This window comes from Acinonyx jubatus, chromosome B1 (assembly GCF_027475565.1).
Source record: "Acinonyx jubatus isolate Ajub_Pintada_27869175 chromosome B1, VMU_Ajub_asm_v1.0, whole genome shotgun sequence".
Lineage (NCBI taxonomy): Eukaryota > Metazoa > Chordata > Mammalia > Carnivora > Felidae > Acinonyx > Acinonyx jubatus.
The window spans coordinates 30,882,492-30,905,440 of record NC_069382.1 but is presented as its reverse complement, the minus strand read 5'-3'; the positions used below and the strand labels follow the sequence as shown (position 1 = coordinate 30,905,440).

Here is a 22,949-nt window from a genome sequence, read left to right as displayed (position 1 = left end):
GTGATTTTGGATTAGATGCCAAACGTTGTGAATTTACATTGTTGAGTATTGGGTTTTGTTCTAGCACATAGTTAAGTTGCTTGAGATACATTTGATTCTTTCAAAGTCTGTTTTTAGCTTTGTTAGGGCAAATTCAGTCTTTTGTGTTGATGTAGTTCCACTTACTAAGGTGATGCTCTTCTGAAGACTTTACTTGGTGCTTCATTAATTACGAGGTTTCTCTACTCCAGCTGGTAGGGATCCTCTAATAGTTCTGAGCCCTCAAAAGCTTTCTAGTGGTTCTTTTCTAGGCCTTGTGGAGTGTCACCACAAATGCTCAGATTCAATTAAAGAACCCAAGTGTCCTCTCTCTTTCTGTGCTCTGCTTCAAATTTCTCCTGATTTCTGTTTTCCAGAACCCCCAGTTTCTGTCTCCACAACTAAGTGAGATTGCCGCTCTGTCTGTCTGACTGCCCTGTCCAGAAAGTAAAGGGCGTTAAATATGACTCACTTCTTTCTCTTGTCTAAGGGTTCACAGTCCGACAACATTTTTGTTCCGTTTTCTAGTCCTTCCCAGCAAGAGGATGCGTCCAGATTGTCTTAGTCTCTCCCTCATGGCCAGAAGCAGAAACTAACTCCTAACCCTCATTCTCACCCTCACCCACATGTCAGAGCTAATAATTACTTGCTCACCTAATATATAGTAATTTTTGTTAATTACTACTGTTGATATATACCATCTGTTAGTTTTCTGGCTGTACCCTGTTTTGTTTATTATACCACTTAGGAAATAGGGAAGACAGGTAACAAGAAATGTTGTGCCTGGTGAAATAGAAACAGACCAGTAATACTACTGTTGTCACTCGTACTACCACCAACCACCACTCTGCCCCCGGTAGAAAGCAGTGATTTCAGCTTCCGAGAATGAAACCTGGCTGCCAATGGTTTACAAAGAAAGGAAAGGGTTGGAAGAAATGAGAATTCCATTTTATAGAATACATTTTAATCCTTGGTTTTATAAGATTTAACGAGTCAAAAACATTGTGTATATTAAGTTTTCTTACTAAAAATTTGTGCCTTTTAAGTGCTGTTGCCTGGAATTCGATCTATGCCTAAAATTGCTCTGTGTTGACTTCGGGCATAGTAGGGCAATTGACTGATGTTCTTATAAAAAGATTAACATGGACAGTATTTTCATTGTGAAATAACATTTTATTGGCCATAGGAAATAATCTTTTTTTTTTTTTTCTTCCTTAAAAGAGGAAGTTTTTGTTCTTTGATTTTTGTTGTTTGTTGCTTTACACTGTTCAGCTAAGCAGTGGCTTGGTTGGCTGTTTCTCAGATTTTCTCTTAGTTCATTGGCTTTTAGCAAGATGAAAAATAACAGACACCAATGTATTAAGAATATCTATAAATGGGGGCACCTGGGTGGCTCAGTCTGTTGAGTGACTGACTTCGGCTCAGGTCATGATCTCATGGTTTGTGAGTTCGAGACCGCTTTGAAAGGCTCTGTGCTGACAGCTCGGAGCCTGGAGCCTGCTTTGGATTCTGTGTCTCCCTCTCTCTCTGCCCCTCCCCCACTCATGCTCTGTCTCTGTCTTAGAAATAAATAAACATTAAAAAAAAATTTTTTTTTAAAGAATATCTATAAATTGAGGGGTGCCTGGGTGCCTCAGTCAATACAGCGTCTGACCTCGGCTCAGGTCATGATCTCACAGTTCATGAGTTCGAGCCCCGCATTGGGCTCTGTGCTCACAGTTCAGAGCCTGGAGCCTGCTTCAGATTCTGTGTCTCCCCCTTTCTTGGCCCCTCCCTCACTTGTACTCTGTCTCTCTCAAAAATAAACAAACGCTAAAAAATAATAATAATAAAGTGTGTATAAATAGAGAAAGTTGTATGCCTTTCACCCAATATTTTCCTTCCTCAGTGATTTACCTCAGTGATTTAAAGTGGGTTGACTTCTATGGTATATAGTATCTTTGGTTCTTGGCCCTTTTTTTTTTTTGATAGGCTGGTTGTTAGTTTTGTTTCTAGGATTCCTCGGCCTGTCTCAAGTGTGCCTGTTAAAATTTTGTACCCTTGCTGTGAAGCTGCAAGTATTAAGCATTTATGACATCACTTTACTTTGGGGTTCTAGTTGTAAAATAGCCATTCCTGGGATAAGTGACCATTGTAAGAACAGATGTCGTCTTATTCCTGTTACAGTTTGCACTAAAACACTAGTCTGTTTCTCTTCTTCCCTCCCCTTCTCTTTTCCTCCTCCCTTCTCTCTCTTACATGCACACAGACACACTTCTCTTTTCTTCCCCACCCTGTCACATATTCAGTGACTGCATTATAACCAGCTATAACCAGTACTATCTTTAGTACCTTGGGGTGTTATAATAAAGCCTACTGTTTTATTACTTGATTCTTGTTCTGTCTTCTGAGGATAACATAGATACAGAATCCTATCACCACCATTCCTATCCCACATCTCTTCAGTACTATTATAATGACCTCCCTGTTGAGTTAATCATCTCTAGATTTTTCTCCTGTCCAGGTCACTTTAGAAAGATAAGATTTCTCCCCCATTGGAAATTAAGCATATCTTTCAGCAAGTCCCTCTTGCTTTCCAGTGCTCAACAGGAAGGCTAGTCAGGCTAATTATACTGATCATTGACTTATCCTTTAGTAAGTTACAGCCATAACAGCTCATCTAACTAACAAGAGTTGTAATTTCTTTAATTTAGGTGAACGCAACAATTTGGGAAAAAGATGAAGTGATTTAAATACTGAGCCAACTCTGCCTGTTACTCCATTGTGTGAACAGGAAAGTGAACCTGGTGTTGGTGTTAGGTGTGAGCATTTCACCAAGTTGAGAGTTCAAAGAGAAGTATTTTGGGTGCAGCATGACTTTGTATGCAAATTAACTAGTTCATCTGGTGCATTAGCCAAAGAAACCATAAGCTAGCAATGCACTGGGGGAAGTTGGCTGAGCTGGACTGACAACAGAAAGAATTTGCGTCTCCAAAGTGATGCTTGTCTGAGTGGTTTGAATTTAAAGGTAATTTTTATGATGTATGGTTTTTAACCTTATTCCCTGATTTTAAAAAAGAACCTGACCTTCAGGTAAGAAGTGACTCCATATATTGTGTCTGGTATTGTTAGCTTCTATTTATTTTCTCTCTCAAAGTGTACCCTAATGTACTTTAAGTGCAGGGCTCTTGTATGATTTTAAACCTTCGCTACAGAATACAGAGCACCCAATGAATGGCTTTTATGTGTGATTTCTTATTTGGCTCATTGCTTGTGCAACAGTATGTTGTTTAATATTTACATATTAAATATTTAATAATTACATTGTAGCTTTTCCAGCTTTGTTTTATTGCTGATATTTAGTTTTGTGCCGTTGTGATTGGGAAATGTACTTGGTATGATTCAAGGGTTCTTAAATTTGTCATATTCGTTAGGTCTCTTTTTTATGTGATTTAACTGGGGAATTCTCCTGTGTGTATTTGAAGAAGATGTGTATTCTGTTTTTCTTGGATGGAATGTTTTATATATATACACACACATATACACACATATATATGTGTATATATATGTACATATTTATATATGAATATATGTATTAGAAAAATATATAAATATATTTTAAAGTATATATTTATATATTTTAGAACCCTGTATTCTTAAGTATGCTTCAAGTAAAAAATGTTGTTGAAAAAGAAAAAAAATAACTGAGGGTACTCACTTAAAGCATGTCAGAGGGGAGGTGGGTGGGGGAATGGATGAAATAGGTGAAGGGGATTAAGAGTACACTTAATCTTGATGAGCAAAGTAGAATGGCTTTTTAAATAATTATGTTTGTCTTTACAGATTAGTCTGATATATTCAGTTTCACACTTTTATGTTACATATACGAACACTAAATTTATTTTTTCCTCCTGATACCGCTGACCACAGTGGGCTTCTGAGATAAGGTGTTTTTTTTTTTGTTTTTTGTTTTTAATTTTTTTTAACATTTATTTATTATTGAGATACACAGAGCGTGAGCATGGGAGAGGGGTAGGGAGAGGGAGAGACAGAATCTGAAGTAGGCTCCAGGCTCTGAGCCGTCAGCACAGACCCCAATGTGGGGCTCGAACTCACAAACTGCGAGATCATGACCTGAGCCGAAGTCGGTCGCCCGACCAACTGAGCCACCCAGGCACCCCTGGGATAAGGTTTTTAATCTGGAAGTGGGGTGCTGTCCACACCTTCTGAAATTACATGCACATTTTTGTGTGCACTTAAGCATGCAGTTTTTTGGCACGACACGTGTAACTTTCAGTAGGCTCTCAGAGTATTCCAAAAAGGTAAAGTGCCTTGGACCTAGACAATGAAGGAAGCAAAGAAAGCTTTCCAAAATCAAGCTGTTCTTGGAAAAATCACTAAAAAGAAAACTATAAAATGGAGTGTTGGACAGGTTATTAGTAAAGATATGTTGGTCAGTAATTTTTAAAATTGGAGGTGTATAGTGTCTTTATTATAGCAAATCAACATTCTTAAATTGTTACAGTGAGCTAATATAGGTCAGAAAATGGCCTTTCTCTTGTAAAAAAAAAAAAGTTTATTTAAATTGCATATGATGAAATCTTTCCTAATTTGGCATAATGCTTTATAGTGAAGAACTTGTTAGTAACAGTGGTGAATTTTTCCAGTGTAGTTGCTTTATCTTAATACCTAATTCTGTAACTTAGATTTTTTCCCTTAGAAAAATGACTCTGGTGTCAATAAGCAAGTGAAATACCCTATAATTTTATTTGAATTTACTGTGAAATTAGCACTGACTTCGGGTGTAACAGGACTGCTTCTAGTAGCCTGTGTGGTGTTTGGGAGCCACAAGAAGAGCTGTGCATATTGACAGTGCATAGCACTAAGTGTTCCTGATATGTGTGTGTTCTGTTTGCAGACTTTTGTTTGAGAGGCCATAATTTGAATTTATTGATTTATGACTTAAAATTTCATCTAAAGTTACTTTTACATTTAAAAATGTCCCCCATTTTAGTTATATCTGCTTTAGTTTCAGAGGCCACCTTTGGGTTCGCATAAAGAAGCTTATCAAAAGTATATAAGAAGGAAAATTATCAAGATAATTATTATAATGTTTAATGGTCCTATTATAAAATGTTTCACAAATTGTTGATTACACTCAGGATTTTAGTGAAATACCAGTAAACCACTAGTATCTAAGTATAATTTGTATTTCTGTTACAATAGATTCATACTGATTTATTCTAGAGAGAATGTGTTTTTGGAGAACTAAAATATTCATGAAAGAACCTTAGATTTACTTATTTCTGATGGTAGGTTCATCTGTAGGCCTGGAATGTGTTAGGGAAAACATGCTAAGTTCTGTGTAAGTTGGGAAAGAAAAACTAAAATCATCTCTTCTTTGTTTTTGTTTCAATTATACAGCAGATATAATTTCTACAGTAGAATTTAATCATTCTGGAGAATTACTAGCAACAGGAGATAAAGGTGGTAGAGTCGTCATCTTTCAGCAGGAGCAGGAGGTAAGTGTTTAAAGTTTAATATATCTAAATTTCAGTTTGCTTTGGGGGCTAGAACTTGTATTGCACTGGAGTATTTCATCAGAGGATTTTGACTTTTTTTTTTTTTTCCTTAGTGTTTATCAAGCAGAATATCCCAATGGATAGATGGCTCTGCTTCTCTTAGCTTTGTGTGTGTGTGTGTGTGTGTGTGTGTGTGTGTGTGTGTGTGTGCGCGCGCGCGCGCGTGTGTTGTTTTGGCTATAAAAACACAGCGCTTTGTTAGATTTGGTTAGAGAAAGGAGTGGGAAGTGGTGTTAATTCAAGATTTTAACTGGTTTTGAAGCCTTGGCCCTCATTTTTTTTCTCTTAAAACCCCATAAAGCAAAATTGCTTTGATCTCTTCTCAATGCTTAGTTTGCTTTGTGTAATTGGGGGTGGGAGGCTAGTTTAAAGAAAAAGCTGTTGAGTTATTTTGACATCAGTTCATACTAATACTGTTACTGTGGTTTAAATAAAACTGTTTTAAATGACAATTGCATGTATACCCATGTAATGTAATTTATAAGCTCAGTACCCCTTTCAAGCAGAGTTGATTTGAAAATTGTTTTCCTTTTCTCTTTGAAGAAAGGAATTTCTCATTGCAGACTCTTGAGATTAAAGTGGGTTTTGTTTTGTTTCGGGTACAGCTTAGGCACACTTCTAAATCCGATTGACAAGATTTCTCACTAAAATTTTATGTTAAAATTTGTCACACTAGATTTTCCTTTACTCTCTCTGTCCATTCGTAGATCAAAGTTAGACATTATTTAAAATCATCTGTTTTGAAACATCCTATCCCTGTTTATATATCCAAAAAGAGTTAAAAGTAATGTGCATAAATTGCAGGGTTTTACAAATAGATGTCTAAATCATAACAGAGAGTTAGGTTTTAAAGGATTGTGAAGTTCCTTAAATAAGCAAAGAATCTAGTAATAATACTACTACTTTGCACTTCTATAGCGCCTTTGACCTGAGGATCTCAAAGTGCTTTACAAACACTAATGAATTAATCCTCACAACACCCCAGTGAGGTAGGTAATTTAATTTTAAAAGAAATGATTAATAGTGTCTGATTAGAAGATGCACAAACACTAAATATGTCTCCTTTTATTTATTTATTTATTTTTTGGTTGGAAGACAATATGAAAAGACTCCAGCTTTTCTTGACAAAGACTGTTCTTATGGGAAGGGGGAAGCAAAATCAGTTTTCTGTTCCTATTTTCAAGCAACTAAAATCTTGACCATAGGAATCTTGAAATACTTAGAGTTGAAATGGAACCTTAGATCATTACAGTTTCCCTTTCTATTTACAAATGAGAAAGTTAGGATATTAACAGACCACTTGATTAGTGTGGCAGAACTAACAGCTAGGACTCAAAACTTCTGACGCGTCATCTTTTAATATTCTTCAGTGCCTTTCACCTTAGATAACCAAAATATGAATGGTAATTTTGTTATTCAGAAGTTAGAGCTGGCATTCTCTGCCCTTGAGTGGTTTTTTTGTTTGTTTGGTTTTGGTTTTTTACTGGATGTTAATGACTGTCTACAACTTAGCTTTTGTTTTAAAGAAAGGTGTTTGGAGCTTTCGATAAATCTAGTAGGGGTTTAATAAGTGTACTCAAAGTAATAGTCGAAGGCCGTCAGTAATACGATAAATTGGAATAAAAGATCTAACACAGAGTTACTGCAACTGCTCGAACGTTTTACTTGTATTTGCAAACAAGGCCCCAGATTTGAGGAATAGGTTTCCTTTGATTCTTTTCTGAAATTCCATTGAAGATTCTAAAGTGCTAATATTTAAGATACATACCCTTATAACAAGGAATGAGCAAAATGACTTTTTGAGAAGGATCATTGGTACCAAAAAAGGACTTCCTTTTTCATGTATCTGACCTTCTTAACTGCATTTAAGAATTCAAGATAGATGCATTATCTAGAACCTCAGGTTAGTAGTGTATCTTGAGAATTACTTAGTACAAGTATCAGTATGTTTTAAGCGATGGATTAAATAATGATGAGGTAATAATTTACTTCTTCCTTCAAAACTTTATCTTGTTAATATTAATTTGGTGCCTGTTACCTAATTTATTTTCCACATTTTTAAGCCCTGTCTTATATGGAGCGTGTAGTATAGGGCTGTCTTCAGGACACTCAACTGCCTACGTCACTGATAATGTCTGTGCCTTACGTCTAGAGGCACCTTTATATCAGCACCTAATATATTTAGATTAGATTTTTATGAATCCACATCTGTTACATCTGTAAAATAGTGTTCTAGTTTGGAAAGTGGGAGAGAACTTAAAGATGATCTTTTTCTAGTTTTTAGATAATCCCAGAAAAGGTTTCTATCAAAAGGTTGTATTGCTTAGTTTAATAGCAGAGCTCTAGAATTAGAACTTAGATCTCCGAATTTCAGTCCAGCTTCTTCTAACAGTTACAGCTATTAAACATACATTCCAGGGAGCACTGGTGCCTGTCCAGTGAGCCTTTCTTAGTGTCTGATAATGATGCCAGCTCCGTGTACAAAACAGTGGCATTTGCATTCTCGTGGCTTTATCTTCTCACTGGGTGGCTGGCGGGGTTCCTTTCTAAACTTCACTTGACTGGCACGGCAGACTGACACCTTTAACTCACCGTTCTGTCTCACTTCTTTTACCCTTCAAGTGTGGCTGATCCCCTTCCTGTCATCCTGTCGGGTACCTCTTGCTGCCTGTCCATCTGTTCCACAGTCAAAGAAACTGGGTAGTCATTTAGAGGGCTGTGATTCAGTTCGAGTATATTTCACCCTGGTGATGCTAAAACATTTTTTGCTGTCATTTAATACTATTTTTATAACTAATACGTTCCTATAGTTTTCTGTTTGACAGAATCTCTGTGATAGAAGCAGGTCGCGTAGGGAAATTAAGGCCCAAGAGTAAGGTGATTTCCATGAGGCATTCCACTTGTCCTGTGGTCAGTAAGTGTTGATACCCAGTCCAATGTTTATAGCATGTCCTAAAATAGGTGAACAATCTTGCTGTTTTCATAACTTTTATGTAATAGCTTTTGACAACAAAGTAGATGGCGGGATATATTCTTGTTGATAATGAAAATATTAATAGTTTTTCTTGGGAGATTCCAAGTAACTGTTAGACTAGGTGGTGTTGGTGTTCTGTATTTTGTAAAGGATCTTTCGTTTTATGGGTATTCAAATTAGGTGGGCGGCAGTTGTTGAAATTGCTGATTTTTCTTTTGACTTTGGATTGCTCAGACCTTCACTTTTCTCTGAGGCTTTCTGACTGATATAGGTTAAAGTGTGTGTAGGGGGGAGATTTTTTTTTTTTTAAAGGGACAATTAAGGAGAAAGGTGAGAAGGGAGATGTTCCTTTTTTACATTTCTTCCTAGATTATCATATAGAGCCTTTGTTTTCTGTGTTCTAGGAGTGCTAGTAACTTTCTAGGCTTTTTCTCATTTTTTGGTTGTTCTTAACGTGGCATTCCCAAAACTCCTTAACAAGATATAGAAGAAATCTTAGAAATCATGTTTATCACAAAAGATGGGTAGGGGGTTAGGGCATCTGGGTGATTCAATTGTTAAGCTTGATGTCGGCTCAAGGACATGATCTCACAGTTGTGAGATCAAGCCCCCTGTGTCAGGCTCCATGCCGAGCATGGATGGAGCCTGCTCTTTAAATTCTCTCCCTCTCCCCGTCCCCTTTTTGTGTGCATGCACTCTCAACTCTCCCTCTCTCTCCCTCTCCAATAAAAAAAAAAAAAATGGGTAGGGGTTTAATATGTATTTTCTTTGTAAATTATTTGGAAAGACTAGAATGGAGCTCAAAATCACCAAGATGTTGTTAAGGGCGGCCAAGTGGCTCAGTCAGTGGAGCATCCAACTCCTGAATTCGGCTCAGGTCATGAGGTTCATCAGGTTGAGCCCCACGTGGGGCTCTGTGCTGACAGTATAGAACCTGCTTGGGATTGTCTCTCTCTCTCTCTGCCCCTCCCCCACTTGCTCTTTCTCTCTCTCAAAATAAATAAACTTAAAAAAAAACAACAAGATTTGTTTTTAACAGATTCGGTATCATCCATACAAAGGGGTTGTTGATTTACTTTGATGTTTAAGTGAAGAGAGAACCCACTTTTCTAGGGTGATGTGGCAGCATTCGCTTTACATGGTATTTACTGAGCAGCAATCAGAACAGCAAATTTAGCAGTGTTGGTGAGAAATGGTCGAAGGAACCAAGTCTGTATAGCCAGGAGAAGAGACTGTGTAGAGTCTTGATATTTAGGGATTTATGTGGGAAGAATTGATTAGTTTCTTTTGTATATGGAAATAAATACACAAGATCTGGATGCCCATCTGTCAGGAATATTATAGAACGAATACATGAGAAGTTCAAGAAAATCCAGTGTGGTTTATTCTAAATCAAAGTATCTATAAAATAAGGTTTCTTCTCTTAGCTACCGGGCTTAACTGTCTTCATTTTTCATTCACTCTTTGATCTAAGTTTTGTGTTTTTCAAAGAATAAAATGTTAGAATCGCCGGGGAACATGCATTTCAAATGCAGATTACTGGACTGTGTCTCAAACCCACTAAATCAGAATGTCTGGAGGCCTGAGATCCCACTTTTACTTTTTTTAAAAGTCCTTTGGGGACCTCATTTGATAGAAAATGTCGAATTGAAATTCTCTGCATTCCAGTACCAGGATAAGGATAAAAGCTCCATAATACAGCTTCAAGTTTATATCTAAAAATACATTTAAACAGATCTTAAATGTATTTAAGATACATTAAATGTAAATACCTTTAAGATAGATCACATGATACATACAGAAAAATGCACAGAATCACAAGTGTACAGTTCTATAAATTTTCACAAAACAAACACACTTGTGTAATTCTTCCCTGGATCAAGAAATGGGATATTACTGGCACTTTAGAAGCCTTCTTTGTCCTTCCTGTTACTACTACCCTCCTCTACCAGAGATAACTGTGAAATTTGTTTTGCCCATATTGAGCTTTATTTGTATATGGTGCATTCACAGAAACTAAGTGCTAAAATTTATAAGCTTTTGCAGGGGTTCTCAACCTTTGGTGTCATGGATTTCGTCAGTAGCTTGGTCAGTTCTGTGGACTTCTCAGAATGTTTTAATTGTATATAACAACATAGGATTAGGAAGGAAACTATATTGAAAAATACGTTTCAAAGTGTTTTTAAAGACACTTATTACTGAGTAATAAGTGTTTTTTGTGGGGTGCCTGGGTGGCTCAATCAATTCTCTGACTTCGGCTCAAGTCATGATCTCACGGTTTGTGAGTTCGAGCCCCGCGTTGGGCTCTGTGCTGACAGCTCAGAGCCTGGAGCCTGCTTCGGATTCTGTGTCTCCCTCTCTCTCTGCCCCTCCCCCACTCATGCTCTGTCTCTCAAAAATAAATAAACATAAAAATATTTTAAAAATTGAAAAAGTAAATAAAATTAAAAACAAAAGTTTTTGTGGATAACAACTGGGGTGTGATTTAAAAACATGTCATGTCTATAGTGACAAAGTGATGGATGCTGCTAATAGGGTGTTTTATCACCTATATCCATAAATGAAAGAAATGCTGAATTTCAGCTAGACATTAGTAGGAAAAAATATTTAAATTTCCACCACATCCAGGTTCACAAAATCCCTGGGTTTCATCCATGGATAGGTAGTATATGGACCCCAAATTTACAGCCCCTGGTAAAGCAGTCTCTTTTTACCAATAAAAAGACTGGGGTCCCAGACAATAGGTTTAATCATCCAAAGTCATACACTTTAATAAAGAGATGAACCCTTAATTCTAGAATCCACATGTCTTGTTTCTCTGCCACAGTCGCAAAATCTTATTTAATCTTCACAGCAAAATAATGAAGATGTGTGCACACCTCCTGTGTTTCAATTTATTACCAATTTATGGATGAATTGAGATTAGAGAAGATAACTTTTCTAAGATCACATAGCTAGTGAAGTTGGTAATAGTTAATTTCTGTATAAATTGGAATGAATATCCACAATGCTGCATATTGTTTAACATATGAAAAAAAATCTGACTTCTCTAAGTAATGAGCCTAAGTGATACAAGTCACACAGGAAAATCAGTTTCATTACTTTATCGTAATGGGGAAAATACTTGATCTTGACTTTTTAATAGTAGCCATTAACGAATGATGTCTTCTCTGTGGTAGGCTTGAGGGAAAAGTTAGAGTTTGGATTGAGAGTTTAAATACCTCATTTCTATTTGTTCATGAATTCATCCAGCCACCTCTCCTGTTCAGCCGTCTATTGTCCACATTTCTATCCAACCAGCTGTCAAACACATGTCACCTACCTACTAATCTTTTGAAGTTCCAGCTCAAAGAATTCAAAATTCAAAAGAATTGTATTTTCCAGAAGTGAAGTATCAAAGTACCATTTCTGATTGCTAAGCGTTACCAGTATGAATGTCACTAAACAACTGTTAGACAAAGTAGGATTCCTCTAAATGTTATTTTTCATAACACTGGATGAGATCTTGAAAGGATGTTTTTGACATATTAAAGTAATTTTTTCACTTTACCTGTTGCCCAGAAATTTGAATTGTCCATATTTCTTATATTGTCCCCCCAGAATCCAAACAACAAAAAACAGATCCAAATCTGTGAAACTAATAATACCCATGAATTTTAGAATTTACTTTTTCTTCTCTCTGCCATCTTCTCAACCTCATACATACAACACTTCTTAATTGTATTTTTCTCACAAGTAATTTCTCCCTCTTAATTAAAAACATCATATTCACTGTAGATAATTTAGGAGACATGGACAGGGGGCAAGAAAGTACCTATAACTCCACCAAACAAAACCCAACACTTTTGGTGTGTATTAAAGATTTATTTGTCTTTCTAAAATGAGATTATATTTAGGGTGGTATGTTATTTTTCCTCACATACTGTATGTAAAGATCTTTCATGTTGTTAAAGATTCTAAATCCTCATCTTTAATGATTACATGATACTCCATTACAGACATGTACTGAAGTTTATTTAATGTAATCTCTATTGTTAGAGATTACCTAGATTGTTTATTTCTTGCTTTTTTATCTTTGTTTTTCCTTTTTCTGTTATGAATAACACTATAAAAACATTCTTGTAGTTGAAACTTTGAAGCACCTATTACTTCTTTAGAACCTTCTAGAAGTTAAGTAGCTGGATCTAAGGTTGTGAGCATTTTTAAGTTGTATTGGCCAGTTCTCTTCCAGTAAACTTTACGAATTTATACTTGAACCAAAAATTTCTAAATACAGAGAAGAAATAAAATCGACAAATTGGTGATTAAAAAAGGTATTTTTACTGGATTTTAGTTTTACCTAAACTTTTGATACTTCCAGTAATTAAAATTGTTTCCTCTATGTCCTGTTTTTCTGATGGTGTATTTAATAAATTGATTTGTTATAGGCCATGTATTGTGAGGAGAGTAAGTTCTTTCAGGAGGCTGTGTTTCTCAGTTTTGTAGATTGGCTGCCTTTAAGTTTCGTTTACTTTTTCTGTTTGTGTTTGCTGATTTCCTGCCTCTAAATTATTTAGACATTTACCCATATTTCATATTTTCCCATTTCAATTCAATATCTGATTGAAATTTATTACTCTGCTTTATGTAATTTAGAGATCTTCCCCTCCTCTACCTTCCCTCCCCACCTCCAAACTGACAGGCAGCTTATTCCAACATACATACTGATAATCTTTTTACAATGACTATTTTAAATGCATCTGTATCAGACAGAACATTATTTTATAGAGTTATATCTAGTCTTTACTGTATTTCACTATTTCAGTACCTTAAGTGTGTTGAACTAATCTTTTTTATTTTTTCCATATTGTAATTGAATTGTATATACAGGTTTCAGAATTTATTGAAGTTGGTTTCTTTCTCAAATAACTCCTTTTGCTCTTTTCAAAATAAATAACTTGGTCAGAATACAGGGTGTTGCAGGTTTCCTAATTTGAGAAACTAACATTCGGCTTTTTGGATTGCAGGCCATTGTATGTTTAGCCATATCATGTTGTGTCTAAATAATGTGGATCGATTGGACATTAAAGATGTGGGGTCCATCTGCTATTGGTTAAGCAGTCCAACTCTTGATTTCGGCTGAGGTCATGATCTCACGGTTTGTGAGATTGAGCTGAGCCTCGTGTCATCACAGAGCCTACTTGGGATTCATTTTCTCTCTCTCTCTCTCTCTCTCTCTCTCTCTCTCTCTCTCCCTCTCTCTCTCTCAAAATAAACATTCAGAATCATTTCATCTCATGAATAAAGACCAATCTCTGTGTTAATCTTGTTTAGAGAGGAAACCAACTCCGTAAGAGTCTAAGTTGTCTAAAGTGTGTGTTGCTTAGTATAGTATATAATAGGCATTCAGCGAAGGGGCACAACTTACTATTTAATAGGAGCTGAAAAATCTTGAAATATTCCACCACCATCATTGTGATCAGAAAATGATAGAAATTTCTTTTTTTGTTGTTGTTTTCTGTTTACATCGATTGTGTTTTATCTTGCTTTATTCTAGAAAGTTCCATATATTTGCATTGATAGTGGTTTGTTAATCAGATATGAATTGATTTTGTTTTCTACCATTTCTGTCATTTCACAAGACTCAAACTTTTTTTTTTCTTTTAGTTTTTTTAATGTTTACTTTTTTAAGAGAGAGGGAGAACACAAGAGTCAGCATGAACAGGGGAGGGGCAGAGAGAGAGAGGAAGAGACAGAATCAGAAACAGGCTCCAGGCTCTGAGCTGTCAGCACAGAGCCTCACGTAGGGCTTAAACCTGCAAACGGTGAGATCATGACCTGAGCCAAAGTCGGACTCTTAACCGACGAGTCACCCAGCCACCCTACAAGAGTCAAACTCTTAAACCACTTTGAAATAAAATGCGAATGTTTGCTTGTTACAAATATATTACAAGATTAAAGAATCATTAATAAACACTAACTAAATTTTATTAGTGTTCTATTTAGCAGCTTAAAAAATATCCATTGTCACTTATATGAGATTACAGTAAAATACATTTTTAATTTTTTCTAAAATGTGTTATGTTTTGTTCAGGGAGCAAAGTAAATCCTACATTTTCATAAAGTTTCTTTTAAAAGAAGGAAGTTATTAGTAAAAGCACAGTGCAGTTATTTATATTTAGAATTAGCTGTTACAGAATGTCAAATGATGTTCTTTCAGAGATTGTTTTTAATTCTTGATTATTCTTAATAGGTTTATCATGAAAAGTATGAAAACTGTATCATTTTCACAAAGAAAAAGATAAAAATCCAAAATCATCCCATCTCAGGGGCACCTGGGTGGCTCAGTCTGATAAGCATCCGGCTCTTGATTTCAGCTCAGGTCATGATCTCATGGTTTGTGAGATGGAACTGAGCCCCTTGTCAACACAGACTACTTGGGAGCCCCCCCCCCCCCCCCCCAATAAGCAAACATTCAGAATCATCTCATCTTATGAATAAAGACCAATCTGTGTCTGTGTGCATTCTGGGTGTTTTTGTTTTGCAGAATTAGAATCATGTTGCACATGCGACTCCATAAGTTTTTGTATCTGTTGATGTTGATCAGGTTAATTTCAGTCAAGGAGGTGAAGAAACTGGGCAATTCTTGAGTGGAAAGGAGTGCATGTGTAGTGTGGAAGAACATGTCCAGTCTGCTTTTATAACTTAAGTGACAAAAGTTAAATGAACATGGAGCTTGTGGGAGCTGTAGAAGACGAGTAGCAGGAAGCATTGTGCTTGATTAAGTTAATATGGTTGAGACACTGATCTGCTGTTGAATGTAATTGGCTCTATAGTATTTCATAATTCACTTGATTTGATGGATATTGAGGTTGTTTATGCATTAAGTTGTTCATACATCTTTGCAGGCATGGTTTTCCATTAGGTTATACTTTTGAAGTGGAATTGTTGAATATCTACATTTTTTAAGGCTTTCAATAAGTATTGACAAATTATCCTCCAGAGAAGCTGTGTAAATATTTATACGTCTTCCGGCAGTATATGACTTGAACCATATTCTCATCATTAAAACGATGGTCATTATCACATTTTTCATTCGTCTAAGGACCAAACATTATTCTTCAATTTTGATTACTAACAATAATGAGCAGTTCTACATATATTTACTGACCATGTTTTATATAAATTGCCAACTTTCGACCTTTGTCATCTTTTAAGGAAAGGTACTGATATTTTTTTATAGTGATTTTTTTTTTTATTTAAAAAAATTTTTGTTTTTTACATTTAGAGACAGAGCACAAGTGGGGGAGGGGCAGAGAGAGAAGGAGACACAGAATCCGAAGCAGGCTCCAGTCTCTGAGCAAGTGGTCAGCACAGAGCCCGATGCGGAGCTCGAACCCACAAACCACGAGATCGTGACCTGAGCGGAAATCGGACGCTCAACCAACAGAGCCACCCAGGCTCCCCTTTCGTAGTGATTTTTAAGGACCTTTTATAATACATCTTATATAATACATAATTTTCTGGCCTATACTAGCCATCTTGTTAGCTGTCAGTCTTTCTCTGCTGTTTACTTTTGTCTTTATAGTAAGAAGTTCTTTTTCACTTTAAAATATATAGAAATTCACCATTGTACTAACCTTTTGTTGCTTTTGTTTATTTTTGAGCATTTAATTGCTCCCTCTGGAGTTTACTTGTGTATAAGAAACAAAGTTCCAATCTTCTTTCCAAATGGTTGGTTGGTTCTAACACCATTGAATATTATGGTTTTATATTTTGTTTTGGTTTGTTTAAACCTCAGGGGCATACTTGAGTTCATGAGCTCCAAACCTGTGCACATAGGCAGGCAGGTGCACATACACTGCTTCTCACATGCTTTCATGTACCTTTCCCTGTAGATAACAATAGAGGTAGATTCATCTGTCCCTATAGGTAACGATTTAAATGTGTTCTTATAATATATATTTTGTTTTTGTGTGCTGTATTATTAATTAACTGTGGTAAAATATCATATAAGGTGGAACTTCTCAACCGTTTTCCAAGTCTGCAATACAGCATTACCAACCATATATACAATGTTGTATAACAGATTGCTAGACAACCCCCCCATGCGGCCCCTCCCCCCACCAATCCTGCATAACTGAAACACTATACCCACTGAACAACAACTTCCTACCCTCTTCCTCCTCCTAGCCCCTGGCAACCACCAATCTAACTTGCTGTTTCTATGAAGTTGGCTACTTTAGATACCTCATGTAAGTGGAATCATGGAGTATTTATCATTTTCTGACTGGCTTGTTTGACTTAGCTTAATCTCTTCATGGTTCATCCATATAGTGGCATAAGATAGGCTTTTTTTAAGGCTAATATTCGTGTGTGTTTGTATGTCACATTTTTTCTTTATTCATGTATCCATCACTGGACATTTAGTTTGCTTCTACTATTAGTTTGCTATTCACATAGCTATTGTGAATAATCTCTTTGAGATCCTGTTTTAATTCTTTCAAATATATCCTGAAAAGTGCAATTGCTGAATCACAGGGTAGTTCTATTTTGAGGAACCCACATACTGTTCTCAAAGTGGCTGCACCTTTTGTGTGCCACATTTTTTTACACTGTATTGAAATAATACACAAAAGCATACAAAGCATTAGTACATTATCACATAGCAGACATCTAGGTCAAGAAATAGAACTTTCCACCCTTCCACATAACCCTTCTCATTCCCCTTCCAAGTCATTAATTTCTCCTTTCTCCCCTTAAAGAAAAGTCTATTTATAAGCCTGATTTCTAACACTGAGTTTGATCTGTACTTTTAGAACCTTCCATAAATGGAATCATAATAAGGGTATATCTGGCATTTTTGCTCAATACTCCGTTTGTGTGTATATAATTTGCTCATGTTCATTGCTATGTAATGAATGTTCTTTTGTGTTGCTTTACTACAATTTATCTGGTATGTTGTAGGTGCAAACATTTTGGTTGTTTCAGTTTGTGGCTATTAAGAATAATGCGTCTATGAGCGTTATTTTTTGTTGTTGTTTGTTTTTTTTGTTTTTTTGTTTTGTTTTCATATTTTCTTTATTGAAAATACATAAATACAGTAAAAACCTCAAATCCATATATATATTTGAACTTATGAGTCTGATATTTTTTCTTCATAATTATATGCAATCAAGGCAGAATTTGTTAAAAAATTTTTGGAGACACCTTTATATAAAGAACAAATTTGTTCTATAGAAAATAATGTAGAGGATGTTTACAACTCAGAGAGTCTGAAAATAGACATTTCAATAAAACTGGCTATTTTATTCAGTCACAGGAATGACATTGGAAATATAGCAAAGATCACATTGAAAATTATGAGGGAATTAGACACTAATAAAAATGCTCCAAAAGATAATTGTTTTAAGACGTTGGTGATATAAGGAAGGGGTGGGAAGGAAAAGGTGGACTTGAATAAGTTAGTTAAGCCGAGTGATTAGTAGTTACATAATAACTGCAACTCAGGGATACATTAGAAACTAAAATGTTACTAGAAATACAGGTTTTTAAAAGCAGTGCATTACTAAAAATATGAAAATGTGCATGGTGGATGCCTAAAACTCACCCAATTAACATTTTAAAGTATAATTTAAGGCCATTTTTATTTTGAGAGTGAAAGGTGTTGAATAGTTAGGTGGGCAGAACAATTTCATCACTACTAGAGATTGATTTTCACTTCAGTAATCAAGAGAAAGGAATTTAAATTTTGCTGTCCTTATTTGATGTAGTATTTAGAATTATAAGCAGTACAAAGAGAAGGCTTGTTTTTCACAAATAGCTTGATTGGTAGAAGATTTCTTTCTTTTTTTTTTTAAAGCAGTGCTATTTTACCAGTTGGATAAATTGTCTCTATCCAACTATTGACTACAACCTCCCACATTGACCAGGATTTCCTTTATAATTTTGATTGATTCCTGGAATAGGAAAGACCATATTCCTCATACTAATTTGTAACTTTCTCTTCTGTTCTCCATACTATACAATGTGACTAATGATAACGAATGAGCTTTTATATGATAAATAAGTTATATTCACTTATGTTGGTATCTAAAATTTTTTAAAAATATTAATTTGGATGGATTTTTACTATTTTGACAAGCACTATTTTTATTTTTTGGTATTTTCACTTAATTTATTTTTTTAAATTTACATCCAAGTTAGCATATAGTGCAACAGTGGTTTTGGGAGTGATTCCTTAATGCCCCTTACTCATTTAGCCCTTCCACCCTCCCACAACCCCTCCTGTAACCCTCTCTTTGTTCTCCATACTTAAGAGTCTCTTATGTTTTGTCCCCCTCCCTGTTTTTGTGTTGTGTTTGCTTCCCGTCCCTTATATCCATCTGTTTTGTATCTTAAAAGTCCTCATATGAGTGAAGTCTTATATTTGTCTTCTCTAATTTCGCTTAGCATAATAATATCCTCCAGTTCCAACCATGTAGTTGCAAATGGCAAGATTTCATTCTTTTTGATTGCCGAGTAATACTCCATCTTTATCCATTCATCCATCAGTGGACATTTGGGCTCTTTCCATACTTTGGCTGTTGTTGATAGTGCTGCTATAAACATGGGGGTGCATGTGCCCCTTCGAAGCAGCACACCTGTATCCCTTGGATAAATACCGAGTAGTGCAATTGCTGGGTTGTAGGGTAGTTCTATTTTTAATTTTTTGAGGAACCTCCATACTGTTTTCCAGAGTGGCTCTGTCAGTTTGCATTCCCACCAATAGTGCAAAAGGGTTTCTCTTTCTCCACATCCTTGCCAACATCTGTTGTTGCCTGAGTTGTTAATGTTAGCCATTCTGACTGGTGTGAGGTGGTACCTCATTGTGGTTTTGATTTGTATTTCCCTGATGATGAGTAACGTTGAGCATTTTTTCATGTGTCGGTTGACCATCTGGATGTCTTCTTTGGAGAAGTGTCTGTTCATGACGTCTTTTGCCCATTTCTTCGCTGGATTATTTGTGGTTTTTTGGGTGTTGAGTTTGATGAGTTCTTTATAGATTTTGGATACTAACCCTTTATCTGATATGTTTGCAAATATCTTCTCCCATTCTATCGCCTTTTAGTTTTGCTGAACATTGTTGATCGTGTTTTTTGGTCCACATAGTCATGCATGAAATTACTATGTCATGAGGTGGACAGCACAATAAAAAGTGGTTTGCCGATTTTATCCTCATGAACAGTACATGAAAATTCTGGTTGTTCACGTCTTTGCCAATATTTTATTATCGGTCTTTTTAAATTTTCAAATATTTTGGAGATTTTGTGTATGTCATATTATACTTTTTTTAACACTGATTGATCATCTTTTAATGCATTTATTGGTCATTTGGATATTATCTTTTGTGAAGTGCATGTTTCCTACTTGTGTAGGAGCCGAAATCAAGAGTCCTCTTTACTCTTTAAATTTTTAAATTTAAAATTTTTTAATTTTTAAAACGACATTCTTTGATGCATTCTTGTTCAAGTGTCACAGTGTTGAGGACAGGGGGATTATGTTTCCTTTTCTTTATATTTGCTCAAAGTACTTAGTTCGTACTTGCTCACAGTCATGATCATTATAATAATGTAAACATCCCTCCCCAAGTTTTAGGGGAAATCTCACTGCTCACTAAAGATTCAGCTCTCTGGAATCCACTAAGTCAGTTTCTGTGCATGCATCTGTTTTATGGCCTCTTCTGTGTGTTACTGCTGCTGTCATCTCTGCTGTTATTCTTTGTTCTTGTTGATTTGTTTTTAAAAATTCTTCTATGTAGGGACCTGGGTGGCTCAGTACGTTAAGCATCAGACACTCAGTTTCAGCTCAGGTCATGATCTTGGCGGTTTGTGACTTCAAGTCCTGTCTCCCTCTCTTTCTGCCCCTCCGCTGCTTGCGTGTGCATGCCCACATAGTCTTTCGCTCACTCGCTCCCTCTTTCTCTCTCTCTCTCTCTCTCTCTCTCTCTCTCTCTCTCTCTCTCTCTCTCTCTCTCATACACACACACACACACACAAAATAAATAATTAAAAAAATTATTTTACTGTAATTTTAGTGGAGTTTCAGGAATATGGTTGTTAAGACGTGAGCCCAGCCTGCCATGTTTAACTTTGTAGACATAACTTTCTTCTTGTGTGATGTAGTTTTTATTTGCCTGTTGTAAAGAAAAAATGCTTCTTAAAATCCATTAAGACTGCCAGTCATCTCCATGATTTTGTTTTTGTATCATGTAATCATGGTTAGACCCATGTAATAATTACTGAGTCTTCAGGATGATGGGGTTTTTTTTTCCTGTTTTAGAAGATATGTTTATGTTTGTGCTTTTCTTATCATTTTATATATTGTGACCCATAGAGACCCAGTTTTTGCATATAGAAGTGTATGTGTTTGCCCTTGGTTCTCTATATTGCTTACCTGAGTTAAATGGACCTTATTTCTGCTTTTTTAAAAAATTATTTTTTTATAACTCTTTTTAATGTTTATTTTTGAGAGAGAGATAGAGCACGCACACACACACAAGTTGGGGAGGGGCAGAGAGAGGGGGAGACAGAGAATCCAAAGCAGGTTCCTGCTTTGATTGGGGCTCAGGCTCAAGAACCGCGAGATCATGACCTGTGCCGAAGTCGGACATGACTGATCGACCCAGGTGCCCTAATTTCTATTTTTGACTAAAGTTTCACATACACAAGTTACTTGAAGGTAGAGAATCTGTGTTATTAAATCTCTCTATTGTAGGTAGTAGGAAACATGTGCACTTCACTTGCTCAAGTTCAAAACACATTCATATTAAAAATTGAATTGCTATGGGGCGCCTGGGTGGCTCGGTCAGTTAAGCGTCCGACTTCAGCTCTGGTCATGATCTCCTGGTCCGTGAGTTTGAGCCCCATATCAGGCTCTGTGCTGACAGCTCAGAGCCTGGAGCCTGCTTCAGATTCTGCATCTCCCTCTCTCTGCCCCTCCTCTGCTCACGTGCTCTGTCTCTCTTGTGTCTCTCTCTCTCTCTCTCTCTGTCTCAAAAATAAAAATAAAACATTTAAAAAAAATTTGAATTGCTATGATAGTTTTTTTGGAGAGTAACGTGACAAACCTTTTGAAACAGTAATTTTAGATAGAAGATGTATGTTTTTTTCTGAAGTGATATTAGCATATACTTATTTAATGGATTGGGTTATCTGAGTTGGTGTAAGATTATGGTAATGAGATCAAGGTTCTAATCCCCATGTGGATTATATTTTGTCATATGCCCTGCATTCTTAATATTGGCAAACTCAGTAATAATTAATACTGCTACTGGAGGGTACAAAGACAACTGTGACCATGAATGATCGATCCAGGTAATCAAGCTACCAGAAAAAAACAACCCAAAACAGGCTTTTAAGATGTTGATTCAAGGGGTGCCTGGGTGGCTCAGTCACTCCGACTTCAGCTCAGGTCATGATCCTTGTGGTTTGTGAGTTTGAGCCCTGCGTTGCTGTGCTGACAGCTCAGAGCCTGGAGGCTGCTTAAGGTTCTGTGTCTCCCTCTCTCTCTCTCTCTCTCTCTCTCTCTCTCTAAAAAATAAACATTAAAAAAAATTTTTTTTTAAAGAAGACCTATGTCCTCATTAAAAAAAAAAAGATTCAATAAGGTTTGCTTTCTGTATGGAGAATAATAACCAATGAGCCATTCTTAGATAATCTTAAACATTTCACTTGATAATTCAGTTTTACCTTAAAATAGTTGACTATCAGTAATATCGTTCCTGTGAACTATTTTCCCATAGGTGGTTCTTTGAACTAAACTTTCAGTGTTTTTGATGGAAAGATTTTTAATCATGTGATAATAGGTTAAAAGATAAAATTCTGAACATGGTTATAACTCTGACTTTTTCTAAGGTGTTAGTGTTAACTAAAGAAGTTCACCAGCAGTCTCTTTATCTAGTAGCTTAAACCATATTCACTCACTGATACTAAATGAAATAAATCATCGGTGTGTGCTAGGCTTATAACATAAGAAGGCTAATTTAAGGAGTGTAAACAATTGTTGATGGGTTTGTGGGGAGTGGTTTGCTGGTTAATGCTGAATGTGGACTTAGTAACAGAGCTACGTGACAGTGGTCTTGGGGTGGGAGTTGTGGTGGCCATGACATTGATGAGAGCTCTTAATGAGTTTTTTAGTGGTGAAATGACCTAAAGGCAGGCGTGAGAAAGGAAGAGGAGGAGGAAAATAATGCATCATATTAAATAACTGAGGATTGACCCTAAAGTGGTCAGAGAAAGAAAGTGTGCCTCAGCCAGCTGATTCTGATAAGCTTTTATTTACTTTTCCCTTTTTGGATGAGCTCCCTCATTAAGGATGCTTAGATTTTTTTTTTTTTTTTTTTTTTACCAGTAGTCCTTTATTATTTGCTAAATAAC

General features: G+C 36.1%; 1 protein-coding gene across 4 annotated transcripts in view; it reads left to right on the top strand.

The window, feature by feature from the left end:
- Nucleotides 1-22,949, top strand: part of PPP2R2A (protein phosphatase 2 regulatory subunit Balpha) — an 85,116-nt gene that overhangs the window by 43,400 nt on the left and 18,767 nt on the right. For 2 of the 4 annotated variants that reach the window (XM_053216403.1, XM_053216405.1), the window contains one exon: nt 5,425-5,519. In XM_053216403.1, coding sequence (XP_053072378.1) covers nt 5,425-5,519 — 95 coding nt within the window. Of the gene's footprint in view, nt 1-5,421; nt 5,520-22,949 lie in introns of all 4 variants that reach the window. The other 2 variants (XM_027077363.2, XM_053216404.1) reach the window with 1 other exon arrangement.